General features: G+C 44.8%; 1 protein-coding gene across 2 annotated transcripts in view; it reads right to left on the reverse strand.

Moving 5' to 3' along the window:
* Usp10 (ubiquitin specific peptidase 10) overlaps positions 1-13,275 on the reverse strand; it is a 44,898-nt gene extending 31,623 nt beyond the window's left edge. For both annotated transcript variants that reach the window (XM_021228985.2, XM_005073093.4), the window contains exon 1: positions 13,131-13,275. In XM_021228985.2, coding sequence (XP_021084644.1) covers positions 13,131-13,151 — 21 coding nt within the window. In that variant the 5' untranslated portion in view covers positions 13,152-13,275. The remainder of the gene's footprint in view (positions 1-13,130) is intronic.
* Positions 13,276-20,287: the final 7,012 nt, after the last annotated feature.

Below are 20,287 nucleotides of genomic sequence, written 5' to 3' on the forward strand. Positions count from 1 at the left end.
CACCAGGCATGTACATGGTGCAGACATATATTCAGGCAAAAAAGAAATTAACTAACCTGTCAGTATTGCACTCAGGAGGCAGAGGCAGGTGGATCCTTGTGTTTGAGATCAGCCTGGTTTATAAGATGAGTTCTGTTATAGGGAGGGAAGGAGGTAGGGACGGAAGGAGGGAGAGAGGGAGGGAGGGGAGGGGAGGGGAGGGGAGGAGGGAGGGGAGGGAGGGAGGGAGGGAGGGAGGGAGACAGAGGGAGGGAGATCAACAGAATTCACTTCTAGACATGCTCAAATCTACCTCTGCACAGGCATCAACTGTGCATGAGTAAAGACCTCACCCATCAGATGACACCCTGTTAAGAACACTTAATCCATCTAAGAACATCACGAGAACTGTTAACTAGCAGCTATGTGGCACCAAATACCATTTAGTGAATGACAAATTGATAGCCATTCTGACTCCCTTCACACTAGTTCATGTCCATCAATGGATGACTCCATCAAGACACATGAAGCACATCCTCCCGCTGTAATGAAATGACTTTTCATGAGTTTTTGTGAGTCATTACAACACTAAAAGACTTGTTCCAGTTTTGTTGCACAGCATCCACTCCAGGAGCCTGGGTCACCGTCTCCACCTACTCTGAACATTTCCACATACATAGACCTTTCCTACACACCAGTTTTGCTCACAAACGATGTATAACAGAACCCTTGATCCTTGGGGAAGCCACTATCAAAGGTAAGAAAGAAAGGCCGGGCGTTGGTGGCGCATGCCTTTAATCCCAGCACTCGGGAGGCAGAGGCAGGCGGATCTCTGTGAGTTCGAGACCAGCCTGGACTACCAAGCGAGTTCCAGGACAGCCTCCAAAGCCAGAGAAACCCTGTCTCGAAAAACCAAAAAAAAAAAAAAAAAGTAAGAAAGAAAGATGGAGATATACTGAGACCTAAGGCCAGGGGACTCATTAAATAAAAATAGGAAGTGGGGGATACAATTGGACCAGATACACAAATACATCTGCCTAACTAAAGTGATTCATACCTGAGTGGTAACCAGGTAAACATTCCAAGAGTTCCATTCCCAGCACCCACAGGGTGGCTCACAAGCATCTGTAACTCCAGTTCTGGGGAACTCTACTCCTTCATTTGACCCCTGAAGAGCACATGGTACATAGACACACATGCAGGTAAAATATACACATACATAAAATAAATGAAAAAAATTAAGAGTCACTCTGAAAAGCATTTATCACTATTGCAGAGTGCGGGCTTATAGAACAAATTTTTAAAAGCTTACATTTATAGGAAGGAATAGGAATTTACAATATGCTGATAAAACTGCAAAAAAGTAGAGGCCAAGCTCCAGGGAGTGATCCACATGAACTACAAACATAGCAAAAGAACTAGAAAACAAAGAAAGACATCCTGCTCAGAAATAGTCTCTTCCCAGGGAAGGTTGAAGATGTTCCAGGTTCACCTGCGTAGATGAGAATCACAGGAAATTAGTGTCTGCCAGCAAGGGAAACCTGAGGACAGGCCATTACTGGATGGCACTAGGGGGCACTGGAGAACAGCATTCTCTGCCCCTAAGCTCTAGAGACTTCATCTCTAGAAATTCAATTGAATATGGCCACTGCCTCCAAACTGATGTTCTTTGCCTTTTGAAAAAAAAAAGGTTCCTGGTAATTAGAGAAGCAGCTCTGAGACAAGTAATCAGCTGACACTTTGCTGTTCAGTACTCTGTTTCCAAGGGAGACGGGCAGCCACCAGAAACTCTTAGGACAGTTTCCCACTGCAGTACAAAACCATGAAGACAGGCCAAGCCCTGCCACGGCCAAAGGGCTTCTGGTCAGTCTTTCTACTATCTGGTAGGTTTGGGCCATCTTTCACAGCAACAGATGCTGGAAGGAGCAACACTTTCTCATTCTTTCTGCAGAAGACAAGCTAGGTCAGGTAGCTCCAGACTTCTCACCAACTGGAAGAGCTCCTAGGCCTGAGGATTAAGGAGCCATAGGTAGGACTGGGGTGGAGTATGCCTGGCATTTGTGAGGCTCTGACATGTGTTCCAAGCCATGGCAAACAAAACAAAACAAAACAAGCAAAAACAGAAAAGATCAGGAAACATGGACTTAGAAACAGCATACTAATACCTACAGGCCAACCCGTCTACGGAGTTAGTTCCAGGACAGTCAGGGATACACAGAGAAACCCTATCTCAAAAAAAAAAAATCACAGGAATGGAGGACACCTGAAAGTGACACTGCTCAGTGCATGCAAACCAGGAGTCTCACTGACACAGCTATTCATTTAGCAATACCCTCCCCAGGTGAACTGTATGAGACTGGAGATAATCTGAGCAGACACTGAGAACACAGGATGCAACATATCACAATATTCACAGGCTGTCACTATGCCAGTGAACTGCAGACTCATAAGAGTTACAATAATAGCAGGGGAAACACTTATTTCTCCCCTGACTGAGCTGTATTAATCCTGCTTTGCTTCCAGGAAAGAGGGTCCTGGGCAGAAGGGAACAAAGCCATTAGCATGACAAAGCCACTTTCATAGAAAGCAACTCCCAGCTTTGTTTTGGAGAATAGTGTTTCAGTTTGGTGGCTACCTAGTTTGCATATTTTATTCCTTTGCATATTTTATTCCAACTACTAAAATTCTGTCAGGCTTTAAACAGGCTAGCTGCATATTCTTGGACTTCCATTGAAAATTTAACTAAGTTGTTGCTACAGACATAATGTCAAAATTAGAAACCATGATTCATGTAACAAAACCCCAGTTAGCAACTTCCCTGGCCTTTCTATAAAAGAGCAATGGCAGATCACAACAAAGCACACTCACTATACTAGAACTACTAACAAACTCAACATTGACAAATTGGGAAGAGTCCCAACTATTTTCCTAACCACTACACGAACCTTAGAGCCAACCTTAAGAGCAGAGGGAAATGGAAAAGAGGTAAGCAAAACAAATAAGACAAAAAAGGTTTTTGTTTTTGAAAAGCTTTTTGTTTTTGAAAAGGTTTTTGGTTTTTAGACAGGGTTTCCCTGAATTGTTCTGGAACTCACTCTGTAGACCAGGCTGGCCTCGAACTCAGAGAACCACCGAGTGCTGGGATTAAAGGCTGTGCTACCAATGCCCGGCTAGGGCAAAAGGTTTTAAATCATCTTCCTGGGACAGAGTTGATGGATGATGAGCACTGACCAGCAGACACCAGTTGCTGACTGTAAGGGTGAGAACTTCAGGGGGGCATGAAAATATTCTGTAACTATGGGAGTTACGGTGGGCATGTATACTGTACAGAACTGTAGCTCAGTACATTGCTGTTAGCTAGTTCACTGTGCTGGCCTGCTCTCCTTGAAATCCTTACCCCAGCCCTCAGTCAAGACCTCACCAACTACTGGTGAGTGTTGACTATACAGACGGCTGCACAAGCAGAAACTTGCAGGCGTCCTGTATTAGATTCCCCACGGAATGAAATTGCTAGAACCAAACCAACAGACTCAACAACTGAAGGAAGTCATATCAATAAACATTCACTTGAAAGGCAGAAGCCATAACTGATTTCCTAGCTTGCTGGCTTCCCCAATGGTCTATCTATTTAAACACCGCAAGAAATATAGAGCAGCTGAATAAGTACATGGTGTACTGTATGCATTTCTTCCCATTTCAAGAAGGAAGTTGAGAGGCTGAAGAGATGGCTCAGAGGTTAAGAACACTGGCTGTTCTTCCAGAGGTCCTGAGTTCAATTCCCAGCACCCAATGGTGGTTCACAACCATCTATAATGAAATCTGGTGCCCTCTTCTGGCACACAGGCAGAATAAATCTCTTAAAAAACAAAATTAGTTGATATATAACCTCCTCTAGGCTCAGCAGGTTAGGGTGCTGACTGCCAAGCTGGACAACCTGAGTTCAATTCCTACCTTTGCAGTAGAGGGAGAGAACCAGCCCCCAGAGTGGTTCTTTAACCACCATAGTACAAATAAATAAATGCAAAAAAAAATTTCATCAGGTGTTGGCGGCGCACACCTTTAATCCCAGCACACAGGAGGCAGAGGCAGAAGGATCTCTGTGTGTGAGCTCAAGACCAGCTTGGTCTACAAGAGCTAGTTCCATGACAGCCTCCACCCTGTCTTTAGGGGGGGATTTCTACAGCCAGGGTTACATAGCTACGCAGAAAAAAACCTGTCTCAAAAAACACCCCCCCCCCCCCGCCCCGTTGGTGGAGCACGCCTTTAATCCCAGCACTCGGGAGGCAGAGGTAGGTGGATCTCTGTGAGTTCGAGGCCAGCCTGGTCTACGGGCAAGTGCCAGGACAGCCTCCAAAATAATAGAGAGAAACCCTATCTCGAAAAACCAAAAAAAAAAAAAAAAAAAAAAACCCAAAAGTTAAGGGGCTACAGTGATGCCTCAGATGTTACAATCACTGGCTGCTCTTACAAAAACCCAGGTCCAATTCCCTCTCTCCAGATCTGAGAGTTATCAGGTATACACATGTAAAAATAAAACACCCACGTACATTAAAAATAATAGTAGAGACAGGAGGTGGTGGCGCACGCCTTTAATCCCAGCACTCAGGAGGCAGAGGCAGGTGGATCTCTGAGTTCGAGACCAGCCTGGTCTACAGAGTGAGTTCCAGAACAATACAGAGAAACCCTGTCTGGAAAACAAAACAAAAAAAAAATAATAATAATAATAGTAGTAGTAGTAGTAGTAGTAGAAACCTCAGAAAGTCTAGAGGGAGTATGTGGGGCCCAGGATCTGAACATCCAGAAAGAAAGATCCAATTCGTGATCCATCAGTGCTGCTTCCTGCACAGATGCAAGAAATCAGCCCCTTTTAGAGTTGGAGCACACTGGGGTCATGCCTAGTACTGCAACAAAGAGCATTCCAAATCCAGTGAGTTGTCCAGACTATCAACTCAGAGAGACCCTGCCCCGAAAACATCAAACAAAAATGTCTAACCAAAAGCATACACATGACAAACTGAAGATGAAGGCTTGGTGAAGAACTTTTATCATTTATCTTAAATTTCCCATATCCTTTGCAGGGGTAGATCATAAAAATGGCATGCCTTTGTTTCATAAGTAAAATCCAAAAGGACTGTTATCAAAGTGTAACCCACACACTTTAACTAGCACAGTAACACCTGCAAGTACACCCAGCTTTATCTCATCCACCCCTTCATTAAAAGTTCCTCCATGGACAGGCCTGGCCTAGTGCCCTATATAAAAGCAATCTTATAAAGTAGGAAAACACAGACTACAAGGCCAAAGACCTGCTTTTAATAAGTCTCCTGAACCCTGGCTTATCAGCCTCCTGAACTAGAGCCCTGCCTCTCTTCTGTGGTGTGTGTGGAATAGTGATAAGTGTGACAGCTGACACAGGCCACATAGACCCACATAGGACCACACAAACCACAGTGCCCAGTCGCTTCAATGCCCCTTCAAAGCTCAGTGTTGTACTGTTTGCTTCTTTTCACCAACCTACCAGGAAGCCTAATTTGGATCTTAAAGAGATGGCCTTGGCAGCCACCTAAAGGAAAACAGTACTTAAAATACCAAAAGAATGGTATGTGAGATGTCTATCTTCTCAATTTTGATGTGATCCTAAAAAAGTTAGCCAGACAATGATGGCAGACACCTTTAATCCCAGCATTCAGGAGACAGAGGCAGGTGGAGCTGTGTTTGAGGTCAGCCTGGTCTACAAGAGTTCCAGGACAGCCTCCAAAGCCAGAGAAACCCTGTCTTGAACCCTCCCCACTCCCCTAAAAAAAAGTATGGGCTAGGATGGTAGCTCAAGTGCACAGAACTTGCTCAACCACAGGGAAAAAAAATTAATTTCAATGGAGGAGGGGTTTCTTTGAATAAGAGCTAAATTTTAAAAAGGGGGCATGAGGGACTGGAAAGATGGTTCAGCAGTTAAGAATCCCAGCATCCTCACAGACATGCACATGCAGGCAGAACACCAATGCACATAAAATAGAAATAATTTAAAAAGGGGTGAGCCGGGGGCTGGAGAGATGGCTCAGAGGTTAAGAGCACTGACTGCTCTTCCAGAGGTCCTGAGTTCAATTCCCAGCAACCACATGGTGGCTCACAACCATCTACAATTCAATCTGGTATATATATGTAATAAATAAATAAATCTTAAAAAAATGGGGTGGGCCTAGTTGCTCACACCTTTAATCCCAAAACTTGGGAGGCAGAGGCAGGCAGGTCTCTTTGAGTAGGAAGCCAGCCTGGTCTACAAGAATTCCAAGACAGGCCCCAAAGCTATAGAAAGAAATCCTGTCTCCAAATGCCAAAAGGGGTAGTGGGGTGTGCCTCAGTGGTTAACGGCATTAGCAAAGGACCCAGGTTTCCAGGACCCACATGCTGGTTCACACTCATATCCATCCATCAAACTCCAGTTCCAAGGATCCAATACAGTTTTCTGGCCTCCAGAGATCCACAAACACATGTAGGCAAACACTCATACACATGGGAGGAAATAGAATAGCCAGAAACCACAGAACCTAGAATTAAGCTTCACTTTTAAACTCTTTACTCCACAGCTTTGATGGGTGCATCATAACGAAAAGATGTTGCATTTTGGCCTTGTTGCTACAATTAGTGGAAGGTAAAGAAGGTAGAAGCATGTATTAAGTCCTGGGCCAGCATAGCTCAGTAGGGAAAGGCAGCTGATGTATAAACCAAGACTTGGGATCCACCGGTAGAACCCACATACTGAGTTCCATCTCTAGAACACAGAAGTGGAAAGAGATCTCAACCTACAGAGTTGTCCACATATGCACCCTCACACATAGACTTCTGATACAGCTTCCTAATACAGACTATGTGTACAAGACAAAAAGAAAAAAATGCTTGAAAGCCAATAAATTCATAAGCTAATGGGTCCAGATAACACTTAGATAAAAGCAATGGAGTCAAGGTGAACAGCATCTGTCCCTCCAAGGGCACTAGTGTGTTAGTGTGAGAGCCCCAGTGGTGTAGCCTCGGATCTTTTATGAAAGGTGATTGCAAGTTTTCTAATGGATTCCATTAAATGCTCTTTGGCAGACTAGGTGACAAAGTCCATGGCTTGCAAAATGTAATCCATATATTGCTTCATCCTTACTCTGTATTTTAAAAGATAAAAATGAGTTTTGCAGCGCCTAGTGTACACCTCTAATCACAATACTCAGGAGACTAAGACATGATTGCTACAAGTTCCCAGTCAGCAGCTGTGACACATCGGTCTTCCAAATTCTAGTCTCTGTGAATACAGAGCTGTATCAACCATGTCCCCACCTAGCCAAAACACCCAAGATTCAGGGTACACTCTTCACTGGGCAACTTCTTTCCAGCCCAGTGAGGGTACCTACTGAAACTGACCTACAGCATGGCCATTGTTGCAAGCTTAGTACTCTTCTACTGAATTCAGTTGTTTGGCTTGTTGTTTCAAGACAGAGTTTCTCTAAATAGCTTTGGCTGTCCTGGAACTTGGCTCTATAGACCAGACTAGCTAACCTCGACCTAACAGAGATCACTGCTTCCCAAACTCGGGGATTAAAGGCATGCACCACCACTGTCCAGCTCTGAGTCTGTTCCAATGCAGCACTTAGATGCCAAATGACATCTATCTACATTTCTTCACAGTGGAGGTCACAGTACATCTTTTGGATTCCCAGCATCACTACTGTGACCCCAGCACTGGGGGGGAGGTAGAAACAAGTGATTCAGAAGTCATCCTTGGCTATGTGGCTAAATGGCAAGTTTAAAAAAGGTAGCCTTAGCTACATTGAAAATCAGTCTCTCTCGAGCCGGGCGTTGGTGACCCACACCTTTAATCCCAGCACTTGGGAGGCAGAGGCAGTCGGATCTGTTTTGAGTTGAGGCCACTCTGGTCTACAAAGTGAGTTCCAGGACAGGTAGCTAGGACTGTTACACAGAGGAAACGCTGTCTCAAAAAACTAAAAACAAAAAATAAAAATTTTTAAAAAAAGGACCTTTTTTTTTTCAGTAAGCGAGATGGCACAGTTGCTGTTAACTGGGCACCAAATGAAGAGAGGTTGTCATAAGCCATGGCTTGTGAGACTCTGGTATCAGAGACTATATTATCCTCAAGATGACTAACCTCAAAGATGAGGACACAGCACCCTAAATAGGACCCTAACAATCCTAAAGTCAACCCTTGCGTCTTCTGATACCAGTCCCAAATCCCTATTCCATCTCAATACCACCTGCCCTGTGCCCAGGAGGGAGTAACTGAGTAATAGGTGTTGAGATAAGCAGAACAGGAGTGAGCAGCTTCTGATTTCCTACATCTTCCAAAGAAAACTGGATTACTGCCAAAGAGTTTCTCAACACTAAGAACCAGCTCATGAGCATTTATAATCTGAAGAGCCACACTCAGATTTACTATAAATTACATTTTCTGATCTTTGAAACAAACAAACATGCCATGTGGGCTACCTTTATGTTCCAATATATGTTCATTTTGGGTTTTTCTTCAGACAGGATTTTGCTATGTAGCCCAGACTGGCCTAAAACTCTCAAACACTCAGCCTCCCATATGCTGGGGTAACATGTACCACCAAGCACCATCCAACACTTGTTTTAATTTTATGAATATGGGTGTTTTGCTTGCACGTATGTCTGGGTATTGTGTGCATTCAGTGCCTGGGAATGCCAGAAAAGGGTATCAACTATCCTAGGACAGGAGTTACAGGTAACATTGTGAGCCATCATATGGGATCAAATCCAGGTCCTCTGCAAGAGCAAGAAATACTTTTAACCACAAAGCAATCTCTCCAGCTCCCAACACTAGTTCTTATCCAGCCTGTCCTGACAAGATACTCACACAAGGCCTTTTAGGAGATCACTTCCAGACAGAAAAACTGCAGTCCAAGCACATACAAGTCTTAAAAATGAATAGTGCCCTGCTGAAGTGGCACTAAGAGACAAATGACACTAATCCAACATCCCATGGCCAGCAAATTCCACTGCAGACGCGTGTGCAGCTCTGCAGCAGTGATCTTCATGTGCACCCAGTGATTGTGATGAACTAGCCTAATTACAAATTCAAAACCAGGCTCTACTAACCATTTCCCAATATCAATGAGAAGTGTCCCCCAGCCACATCTAGTGTACCCTGAAAACGTGACTCACTGCTCAGAAGTACTTACACACCTGTAATTTGCAAAACTAAAAATGACTTTCAATGTACCTCATCCAAGTGGAAATGACAGCTGTTCCCTATTCTTGACATTCTAGCCTGCATCAATGAGACAGTAACCAAATTACGGTATATCTTTCTCCTTTCAATTTTCCTGTGTGCACCACTATTCAAAACATTTTACTTCCAAGTAACATAAACTGAAATACCTAATTCTAATGTTAGCCCTAGAGAAGAATCCAGAATCCAGTCTGTCCATTGACTTTCTGTGCTGAGTTCCCAACAAGGTGAGCTGAAAGGACAAGAGAGTGAGGCCCAAACAAAATATAGCAATATGCACTCGGAGACTACCAACCCCTGGACTTCTCATAGCATATACAGTCTTAAGATAGACTAAAATGTTTTACTGCTGTTATGCCAAAAAATAAAAAATAAAAATAAAGTCTTCAAATACCCCATGACCACTTCAGAACTGTTATTTATTTCAGTTGCATACGACTGGTTAGATTCTGATTCTAATCTCATTAGCAGAGTGAGGTAGCTCAGGAGACTGAGGTAGGAGTTTTACAAGTCTCAAGTCTCAAGCTACCACTGCTGCATGAGTTCCACAGGATTATGGGCCACATAATGAAACATTGTATCAATAGAAAAAATAACCTTTTAAGAATCACCCTTGCCGGGCCTTGGTGGTGCACGCCTTTAATCCCAGCAGAGGCAGGCGGATCTCTGTGAGTTCGAGGCCAGCCTGGTCTACAAAGTGAGTTCCAGGACAGCCTCCAAAGCCAGAGAAACCCTGTCTCGAAAAACCAAAAAAATAAAATAAAATAAAAAAGAATTACCCTTAGCCAGGAGTTGGTGGCTCAGCCTTTAATCACAGCACTTGGGTGGATCTCTGAGTTCGAGGCCAGCCTGGTCTACAGAGCCAGTTCCAGAACAGCCTCCAAAACAATAAAGAGAAACCCTGTCTCGGAAAAACAAAAAACAAAACAACAACAAAAAAGACCCTAATCCAGCTATCAGTTACAAAAGCACTTCCATGACAGTTTAACACTGCCATGTGCTATAAACTAAATCCAAGAATTTCCAGCATGAAACGATGTTGAGAGTCTGTGTAAAGGAGAGCAGAAACCAGCCCATGGACTCGACATCGACTTTTTCTTTAAGTACAAGGCATATTGGTAGCTTCAAATTAATCCCCTCAATTTACAGAAGCCAGTTCTGACAGCACACATGCCAGATTCACTTCCAACCTCAGGTGAGAGCTCCTCCTCTGAACTGGTTCAGCTGGTGGACCAGAATGCACCCTACACACAGTGTTTCCAAGTTCTTCACTGCTGCCCTTCAATCCACAGAACAAGGTTCAAACACACAGTTCAAAAGCATGGACACAACTACAATCTATATGGAAGAGTTAACCTATTAACCTCTACACGCCACTGAAAACTGGCCCTTAACTGTGGAAGCTACTTCAACCAAAACCTAGAATATTAGAATATGGAGGCTCCCTGCTAAAATTCCAGTCCCTGAAAGACTAAGCCAGGAAAACGGAGTCTAAAGCTAACAGACTACATAGTGACCCTGTCTCCAAAAACACCCAAACAAAAAACACCCAATTTGCATATCATGAAGGCCAACATATGGTAAAATGCCAATATTTCCTGAATTAAAATACTCAGAACTCAAGATAGATCCAATAGTGAAATCCTGGGTTTTTTTTTCTTCTTCTATTTGTGTGACAAGGACTCATAGCACAATTGGCCTGAAACTTGGGTGTGTAACCTGAGGTTGACCTTGGACTCCTGATCCTCCTGCCTCCACCTCTCCCATCCTGGGGTTACAGATATGCTCAACCTTACACAACTATTCCACTACTATTCTTTTAAAACTTAAAACAGGACTCAAACTACCATATTTTCTCCTTTCTGCCACTAGACAGCCTAAGGTACTGCTAGCGTTCATATTTAGCTAGATCTGCCAGTCTGAGTCCTGAAGATGTGCATATGTGCTGCAAAACACAAAGCCCAGGACAATGAGCCCAAGTCAAACTGCAAGCTTACAAAGCATCACCAACTCGACACTGTTACTGGTGACTGAGACATTGAATTATGTTTAAACAAGCTTTGTTCATCTCAAAGTCACAAAGAAAGCATTACACACAGTTCAGTTCAGAATGAACCCTACAGACTAATTCCAGAAGTAAAAACAAAGACAGTCAACAAGGATTTTGTTTGTTTGTTTGTTTGTTTGTTTGTTTTGAGCTCTGGCATTCTGGAACTCACTATATAGACCAGGCTGGACTGGAACTCAGAGCTCTGCTTGATTCTGCCTCTCATATGCTGAGACTAAAGAAATATTTGAGTTAAGTAAAAGGCTGAAATCTCCTAAAGCCTCTGAGGAGGGGAGGTCCAAATGACTCCAGGATTCAAAGCAGCTGTTCTAGCAGAGAATTCAGGTTCTATTCCCAGCACTCATACAGAGGCTGACAACCATTCTTATTCCAGGGATCCAAAGCCCTCTTTTCACTTTAGTAGGCACCAGGAAGACACAAATGTAAGCAAAGCATTCATTCACATTTAAAAAAAGGGAGGGTGGGAATAGAGGCAGGTGTGACTGTGAATACCCCAATCTCCAACACCTTGGAAGCAGAGGCAGGCAATGAATTCCAAGCTGTGTAGTGAAGATCTGTTTACAACATAAATATAGTAAAAACTCTTTGTCAAAATTATTATTCAATTATTGCCCATTTCAAAGACCTACACCAAATACAAAGGTAAATTTACAAAAGGGGAGAAAAGGTCAAACAGGCAAAGCTCTGATTTGATCTAAAAACACACCACAAATTTAACAGAACCGCAGTTTCTCCTAGAATCTAACCTTTCATTTAAAAAAGGTTTCCAGCCGAGCGTTGGTGGCGCACGCCTTTAATCCCAGCACTTGGGAGACAGAGGCAGGCAGATCTCTGTAAATTCAAGGCCAGCCTGGTCTACAGAGCGAGTTCCAGGACAGGCTCCAAAGCAATACAGAGAAACCCTGTTTCAAAAAGAAAAGAAAAAAGAATGGTTTCGAGGTTTAAATCCCACATCATACCTTCATTGAAACGGTTATTAAAATAACCTTTCAAACACACGTAGTGGCTTGTGTCTGCAACCCAACCCCACCACGCTGAGGCAGAAAAAATTTCAAGTTAAAGAGACTAGCCTGGACTACAGAGGGAGAGAACCCTGCCCCTCAAAAGACAATCGTTTCCCAAAAGTACCTCGTCCGCCTCGACCCCATCCACCAGCCTGGGAAAGGTTGAGATTTTACTCCCCACCAGTTTCCCAAGAGTCACTTTATTTCTCTCTCTGGCAGAAAAATCACTCAGATGATTACCAAAGAAACAATTTCTAGTCTAGGTCTGAGACCTCAACAAACGCCGGGCCTTAAGCAGCCCTGAGAAGCAGCACCACGTGCTGACTTCTCATTTCTCCCAAGTGCGTCTTATCAGGGGGTCTGAGAGAGCAGCTCCCGCAGAGCAAGGCGCAGCAAGCGCTCGGGCCTGCGGGGCCCCAGCCCAGCCCCGGCTCCGTGCAAAAGGCGTCAGTCCCGGGCGAGACAGTGTGCCACCCCAGCGGTTCCCAGTTATCTTTACAACACTATCCTGGAGGCGAGGGCCAGGTCCCTGCTGCGCCGGAGAGCGCCAGCCATCTGAGCCGCTGGGCCAGAGCGTCGCCCGTCGGCTGCCGGCGGAGCACGCGGGAGGCCTTCCCTGCGGCCTCGGCGCTCTCGAAGCTGCTCGGGCGCTCTCGGGGCAGTTCGGGCGGCCTCGGGCGCTGGGGCGCGCGGCGATAAGGGGCGCGGCGCGGGCCTAGGCCGGCAGCGTGCCGGCGCCTCCCCCACCGCCGGCCCGCCGCGCAACTCGTGCCCGCTGCTCCGAGGCCTTCCCGTGGCCCAGACCTCCCGCCCTGGACGCAGCCCGCGCTACCTGCGGATTGTGGAGGGCCATGGCGGCCCGTCTCAATGAGGCTCGGCACCGCTCCGGCTCCTCACGCCGCGTCCCCCGTCGCCGCCATCTTCTCGCCGCACAGACACACTCGCATCAGCCGCCGCGCCTGCGCACTGACCGTGCCGCGGGAGAGCAGGCGTACTTATGCGCCTGCGCGCGACAGGTGGGCGTGCGCCCCGGCCGGCGACCCTTCCGCCCGCGGCGCGTGGAGGGCGGCCGCTCCGGGCGAGGGCGTGCTGATGGAGGTGGCCACGCACCCCCGGGCTGCAACGTGGAGTCCCGGCATCAGCTGCGCAGCTGCAGCCTAAGGTCGGCCCTGAGAATCTCCACTGGAGAGCCCCACGGATCCTTTACCTTACGGAGCGCGCTCTTCTGACCGTTCATTCATTCGTTCCTTCACTCTTCTTCCTCTCCACTAGCTTTGCCTGGCGTTGAAAAAAAATTTGTTTTTGTTTGTAAAGCATAGGAATAAATGTTGAAGGAGGCACTGAGATGACTCAGCGGGTAATGGAGCCTGACTCCTTTACCCTTGACGACAGAGTTCCATCCTTGGGATCCACATGGCAGAAAGGGAAAACGGACTCCAGAGAGTTGTCCTCTCACATACACAGGGGGCTCACACAAAATAAACTAGTTAATTGATTTTTAAAAAGATCTCCTTGATCCTGGATCGTTCTCCTGTGATCTCAGTACATAGGCGCCAGAAACAGCAGATCATCCATGAATTGCAGACCAGTCTACATACCAAGCTACATAAAGTGACTCTGTCTCAAAAAAAAAAAAATCTCGTTGAGGTCTTAGCATCTTAGCATTCGCACACGCTGCAGTAGATGTTACCTATATCACAGCCAGGCGGCTGCAAACAAGCAGGACGGCTGTTGACTCACCACATACCCATGAAACCCTTGCTGAGCCCACTACCTAACTGCACACTCCCTGCTCATGGGTCTAAACATCCTTATTCAGTGTGGCTTCAGACAAGTTACTGCTCTTTCCCTCAGTCTCCCCATCTGTGGCTGAATGAAAAACACATAACTCGAGGTCTTATTTCTTATTTTGCCCAGTTCAAGCACACTCTTCTACTGCACTTAATGTGTTTCATGGGATCACATTTCTCCCACCCAACTTGTAGTTAAACCTGAGATTAGGCATGTCCAGGTGGAGTGTCCATAGCCTATGGCATCTCATTTCTGAAAAACCAGGCCCACTGTTTCATGAACTATGGGAACATATCTGTTAAATGTGCCCTGCCTAGCCCAATGCCTGACAATAGCAGGCTCTCTATACTTGTTGGACAAGTGAAATCAGTCATGACAATTATTAAAAATCATCAAAGCACCTGGTTTTTCCTGAGCCTTGTCTTGATCCCCACAGGATGCTCTCAAGAGGGGTTGGAGACATAGTTCAGTAGGACTGTTAGATTTTGATGTCAACCACATACACAAAGATTTGTAAACATTGTATTTGCTGAACAAGTTTGTGCTTGCCTGTAATCCTAGTACTCAAGACCCAAGAAGCTGAGGCAGGAGGATCAGGGCAAGCTTGGGGACAGAGTAATAAGTCTCAGCCCAATAGGGTAAAAGTAAGACCCCTTGAGGTTGGGAATGTAGCTAAATTGACAGAGTACTTGCCTAGCACACATACATGAAGCCCTGGGTCCCATCCCAAGCACCAAGTAACCTGGATATATTGGCACACTTTGCAGTCCCAGAAGTGAAGAGGTAGAGGATCACACTCAGCAACATAGAAAGTCTGAGGCCATCCTAGGATACATAAGACCCTATCTTGCCAGGTGTTGGTGGCACACACCTTTAATCCCAGCACTCGGGAGGCAGAGGGAGGCGGATCTCTGTGAGTTCAAGGCCAGCACAGTCTACAGAGCAAGTTCCAGAACAGGCTCCAAAAACAAAGTGAAATAAAATAAAACACATAACAAAAAATAGAATGTGTCAGCTGATGTGGTGTGGTGTGTTTTGAGTTAGTTTTCCTTCTTTTTCTCAGAAGTGTTCCTGCTGTGTTATCCAGGCTGTTCTCAAACTCCGAAGTTCAAGTGATCCCCCTACCTACCCCGTGCGGTGCTAGAATTATAAGCCCGCACATCTTACCAGGTTTACTGTATCTTTTCTGACAACTGGAAACATTCAGATATGGATACCTATGGGTGATTGGTGTCTTGCTAATTTTAGAATGCAGAAGTGGTACTGTGTGGTCAGCCCAGAACTCCTGAGATTGAGGCAGGAAGATCATGAGTTCAAGGGCACCCTGAACTACAGAGCCAGATCCAAGAAGAGGAAGAAAAAGAAGAAGGAGAAGGAGAAAAAGCAGGAGGCATGGTGGTGCACACCTTTTTCTCAGAACACTAGACACAGAGGCAGGCAGAGTTCTGTGAGCTTGAGGCCAGTCAGACTTTACTAAGGAAATTCCAGGCCAGCCAGTGCTTTATGGTGCATGGTAAGAACTGCCTCAAAATAAATAAATGTAAAGAGAAGATTGTGCTCATTGTTCTGTTGTTGGAAGATACATTCTAAAAATTTTCAGAGTAACTTTCTAGAGTCTGACAAAAGTTTTCAGGGTATTCACAAGCAAACAGGAAACTAAAATGTAGCAAAATGTTAACAGTTATGGGATCTAAGTGGTACTATATTTCAAATTTTCTCTCCAAAACATTTTGCAGCAACAACTAAAATCATTATGTTAGTATAGCTATGATATTGTTATTATTGTATGTAATTGTATCTATGCTATGATGATGACAGAAAAACTAGATCCACACATGGATAGATAATTAAATACACAGAAAAACATCGAGTCAGGTGCTGGAGACACGTCTTAGTGGTTCTGTTCCCAGAACTCACATGGAGGATCACAACCATCTGTAATTCCAATTTCTCTTCTGGCATTTGAGAACACCTGCACTCACAAGCCGGTACCCTCACAGACATACATATACATAAGTAAAATTAGTCTAAAAAATATCCACTGTTAATTCCCACAGTAGTGTCTGATTTTGAATCAACATTGTATGAACACAAAATGGAAATGATAGTAAGTAAGATCCAAACATAATTTTCCTCTCTGTCTGTCCATCTGTCTGTCAGTCTGTCTGTCTTTTACATGGTCTGTCTACATAGTCTTGGCTGTCTTGGAACTCACTATGTTATGTAGACCAGGCTAGCCTCACAGAAATCCTCCTGCCTCTGTCTGAGTGGTTTGCTGGAATCAAAAGTGTGAGCCAGGGAAACTGGGGCTATAGTTCAGTGGTTTAAAGCAATGGCTGTTCTTCCAGAGGACCTAGGTTTGAGTCCCAGCACCCCCATGGCAGCTTACAACTATCTAATTGCAGTTCCAGGAATCTGATGTCACTTTTCTGCCTCTGTGGGCACCAGGTACTCATGTTCATAGACATACATGTAGGCAAAACACAAATAAACATGAAAAATAATATTAATTTCTCCAAAAGGCATGAGGTAGACACCACACCTGGTCAGATTTAATTTTCCTTCTTTCTTTTTTTTTTTTTTTTTTGTTTGTTTGTTTTTCGAGACAGGGTTTCTCTGTGGCTTTGGAGGCTGTCCTGGAACTAGCTCTACAGACCAGGCTGGCCTCGAACTCACAGAGATCCACCTGCCTCTGCCTCCCAAGTGCTGGAATTAAAGGTGTGGGTAACCACCACCCACTCAGATTTTATTTTCAAATAATAATTCTCAGAGATGTTAACACAAGACTTCAAAACAAATAGATAAATATTAAAAGAGATTGTGTGGGAGCTGGAGAGATGACTCTTCCTCCAGAGAGGTGGGTTTAGTTTCTAGCAAGTACATGGTAGCTCATAACCCTGTGACTCCATTGTTGGAAGATACCTGGGAACCTAATACTCTCTTTTATAATTTTTTAATTTAAGAGAAGGCTGGGATTGGTGGTACACACCTTCAATCCCAATACTTTAAAGGCAGGGGTAAATGGATCTCAGTGAGTTCAAGGCCAGCCTGTCTTTTTTATGTTTTTGTTTTTTTTGTTGTTGTTGTTGTTTTTGTTTTTGTTTTTGTTTTGAGACAAGAAAGGGTTTCTCTGGTTTCTCTGTGTAGCCCTGGATGTCCTGGAACTCACTCTGTAAGCCAGGCTGGCTTTGAACTCACAGATTCCCCCTGCCTTTGCTAGGACTAAAGGTGTGCACCACCATCCAGCATAAAAACATTTTTGAGAGAGGCAGAAATTATACCCCATCTTTGTTGTAGTAGCCTAGGAGTCTTAACCTGTTCCAGTTGGGTAAAACCTCCCAAGAAAATTACACTGGCACTTCAGGAAAGAATTCTAAGTGTGAGACAAAGCTGGCAATTTTATTAAGTAGAGGAGTAGAATAGTACACACGTCAGACTGACTTTAGAGTTTAGAGAGAGAGAAGGAAGGAAAGGACATAGCTGTTCCAGTGAGTTTTGCTTAGTTGTCTTGGGTTTTGTTTTCATTTACTTTGACACAAGCTCTCATGTTGATCTCAAACTCTTATAGAACCGAGGATGAGCTTAAGCTCCTGGTTCTCCTACCTTGACTTCCTTAGAACAAGACTACAGGGTTTTTTGTTTTTTTTTTTTTTTTGTTTTGTTTTGTTTTCAAGACAGGGTTTCTCTGTGTAGTTTTGGAGGCTGTCCTGGCACTCGCTCTGTAGACCAGGCTGGCCTCGAACTCACAGAGATCTGCCTGCCTCTGCCTCCCGAGTGCTGGGATTAAAGGCGTGCGCCACCAACGCCCGGCCCAGGTTTTTTTTGTTTTGTTTTGTTTTTTGGTTTTTCAAGACAGGATTTCTCTGCATAACAGCCCTGGTTGTCCTGGAACTCACTTTGTAGACCAGATTGGCCTCAAACTCACAGAGACCTACCTTTCTCTGCTACCCGATTGCTGAAGACTACAGTTCTAACTACTACTTCTGGCATATGAAAACCAAACAAAGCAAAACTATAGGAGTTGGTTTGATGGTTTCTCCTAAGAATTTTCTTCTGGCCCTGCTTTGCTATGCATGCCTTTAATCCCAGCAGTAGGAGAGGCAGAGGCAGTCAGATTTCTTGTGAATTCCAAGCCAGAAAGGCTTACAAAGACAGACTTTGTCTCAAAAAAGTTCTTTTTTTGTTTTTTTTTTTTTGTTTATTTATTTATTTATTTTGGTTTTTCAAGACAGGGTTTCTCTGTATGGCTTTGGAACCTGTCCTGGAATTCCCTCTGTAAACCAGGCTGGCCTTGAACTCATGGAAATCCACCTGCCTCTACCTCCCAAATGCTGGGATTAAAAGTGGGTGCCACCAACGGTCTATCTGATAGTTTTCTTTTGTAAATGAAACCAAGTCAGATGGCTTTATAAGATTGGTTGTTTAGATTAAGAGATGTGGGGCCAGGCTTGGTGGCACATCTTTAATCTCAGCACTCAGGAGGCAGAAGCAGATCAGCCTGGATGAATTCTAGGATCGCCAGGGCTACACAGAGAAACTCTGCCTGGAAAAAAAAGACAGAGACTGAGATGGAGGGAGAGATGGGGATGAGGTGGGGAATGCTAATAGGGTTAGACTCAGGGCTACAAACTTCCTGGCTTAAAGTAGGAGTGGCTCATTGCATTTAACGTTGATTTGTGATGATCTGAAGCAAGCCACCTTTATCTACGTAGGTAACCTTGGCTTTATCAGTTCCAGATTCATGACTCTCGGAACAGGAAGTATAAACGAGATCCTGGGGTATTGGACTTCATCCCTTTCCAGTCACCTTAAACTTCTCTTTTATCCTGACTCACTAGGAGCCCACAATGCTTCGCAGCCCACGGGAGTTTTAAACCCATCCTTGTGGTTGTGTGGACTTGGGACAGGTTTCTTAACTTTCCTGTGAATCTCTCATATCAAATGCTGCTACCCCTCCTAAAGACAGGAAGACAGCCGCACAGCCTAGTCCCTGCATAGATGGAAGTAGATAGGCTGGGTGGTGGTGGTGCACACCTTTAAGCCCAGCACTCAGGAGGCAGAGGCAGGCAGATCTCTGTGAGTTCCAGGACAGCCTGGTCTACAGAGTGAGTTCCAGGACAACCAGGGCTATTATACAGAGAAACCCTGTCTCGAAAAACAAAGCAAAAACACACAAACAAAACTTTTGCAGGTGGGCCGGGCGTTGGTGGCGCACGCCTTTAATCCCAGCACTCGGGAGGCAGAGGCAGGCGGATCTCTGTGAGTTCGAGGCCAGCCTGGTCTACAAAGTGAGTTCCAGGCCAGCCTCCAAAGCTACAGAGAAACCCTGTCTCGAAAAACCAAAAAACAAAAAACAAAAAAAAAAAAAACCAAACTTTTGCAGGTGGAATGATAATGAGAGCATCCAATATATCTGGAGGTCATCCAAGTTGGTTCCATTGGGGGGGGGTTGTAAAAACAGAGGGATGGAAAAGGGTAGAGAATGGAGCCGGAGTTCCATTGGTAGAGCACTTGCCCAGGGTCGATAAAGCACCACATACACTAGGCATTGTGGTACACATCCAGTCATCCCAATACTCTAGAGATTGAGGCAGGAGGATCAGAAGTTACAAGTTATACTTAACTACCTAGTGAACAGAGGCCAGCCTGGGCTACATGAAGGTCAGAAGCAGAGGCATGCCGCTGGCCTCTAGAAGCGAGTTAGGCCACAAACCATGTGAAAGGCAACACAGCCCTGCCTACACTTTGATTTGAGCCCTCTCCATCTTTTAATTTGAAGAGCTGTAAAGGGAGTAATTTGTGTTTTTCTTTTTTTCTTTTTTTTTTTTTTTTTTTTTTTTTTTTTTTTTTTTTTGGTTTTTCGAGACAGGGTTTCTCTGTGGCTTTGGAGGCTGTCCTGGAACTCGCTTGGTAGTCCAGGCTGGTCTCGAACTCACAGAGATCCGCCTGCCTCTGCCTCCCGAGTGCTGGGATTAAAGGCGTGCGCCACCAACGCCAGGCTAATTTGTGTTTTTCTAAACTCATCAATTAAGTACAATCCACTACAGCTGTGATAAACTAACTCAAGGCAACCTAAAAGATAATGGACATTACAGTGGTATGTGGCCTTTGGTGCTTTTTAAGACCACTCTACCCCCATCTCCTGCCATTCAGTATGACCAAGGGCTTTTCATTATTGTACAGAGAGCATCAGACTTT

This window comes from Mesocricetus auratus, unplaced genomic scaffold (genome assembly GCF_017639785.1).
Source record: "Mesocricetus auratus isolate SY011 unplaced genomic scaffold, BCM_Maur_2.0 Super-Scaffold_6723, whole genome shotgun sequence".
Classification (NCBI taxonomy): Eukaryota; Metazoa; Chordata; class Mammalia; order Rodentia; family Cricetidae; genus Mesocricetus; species Mesocricetus auratus.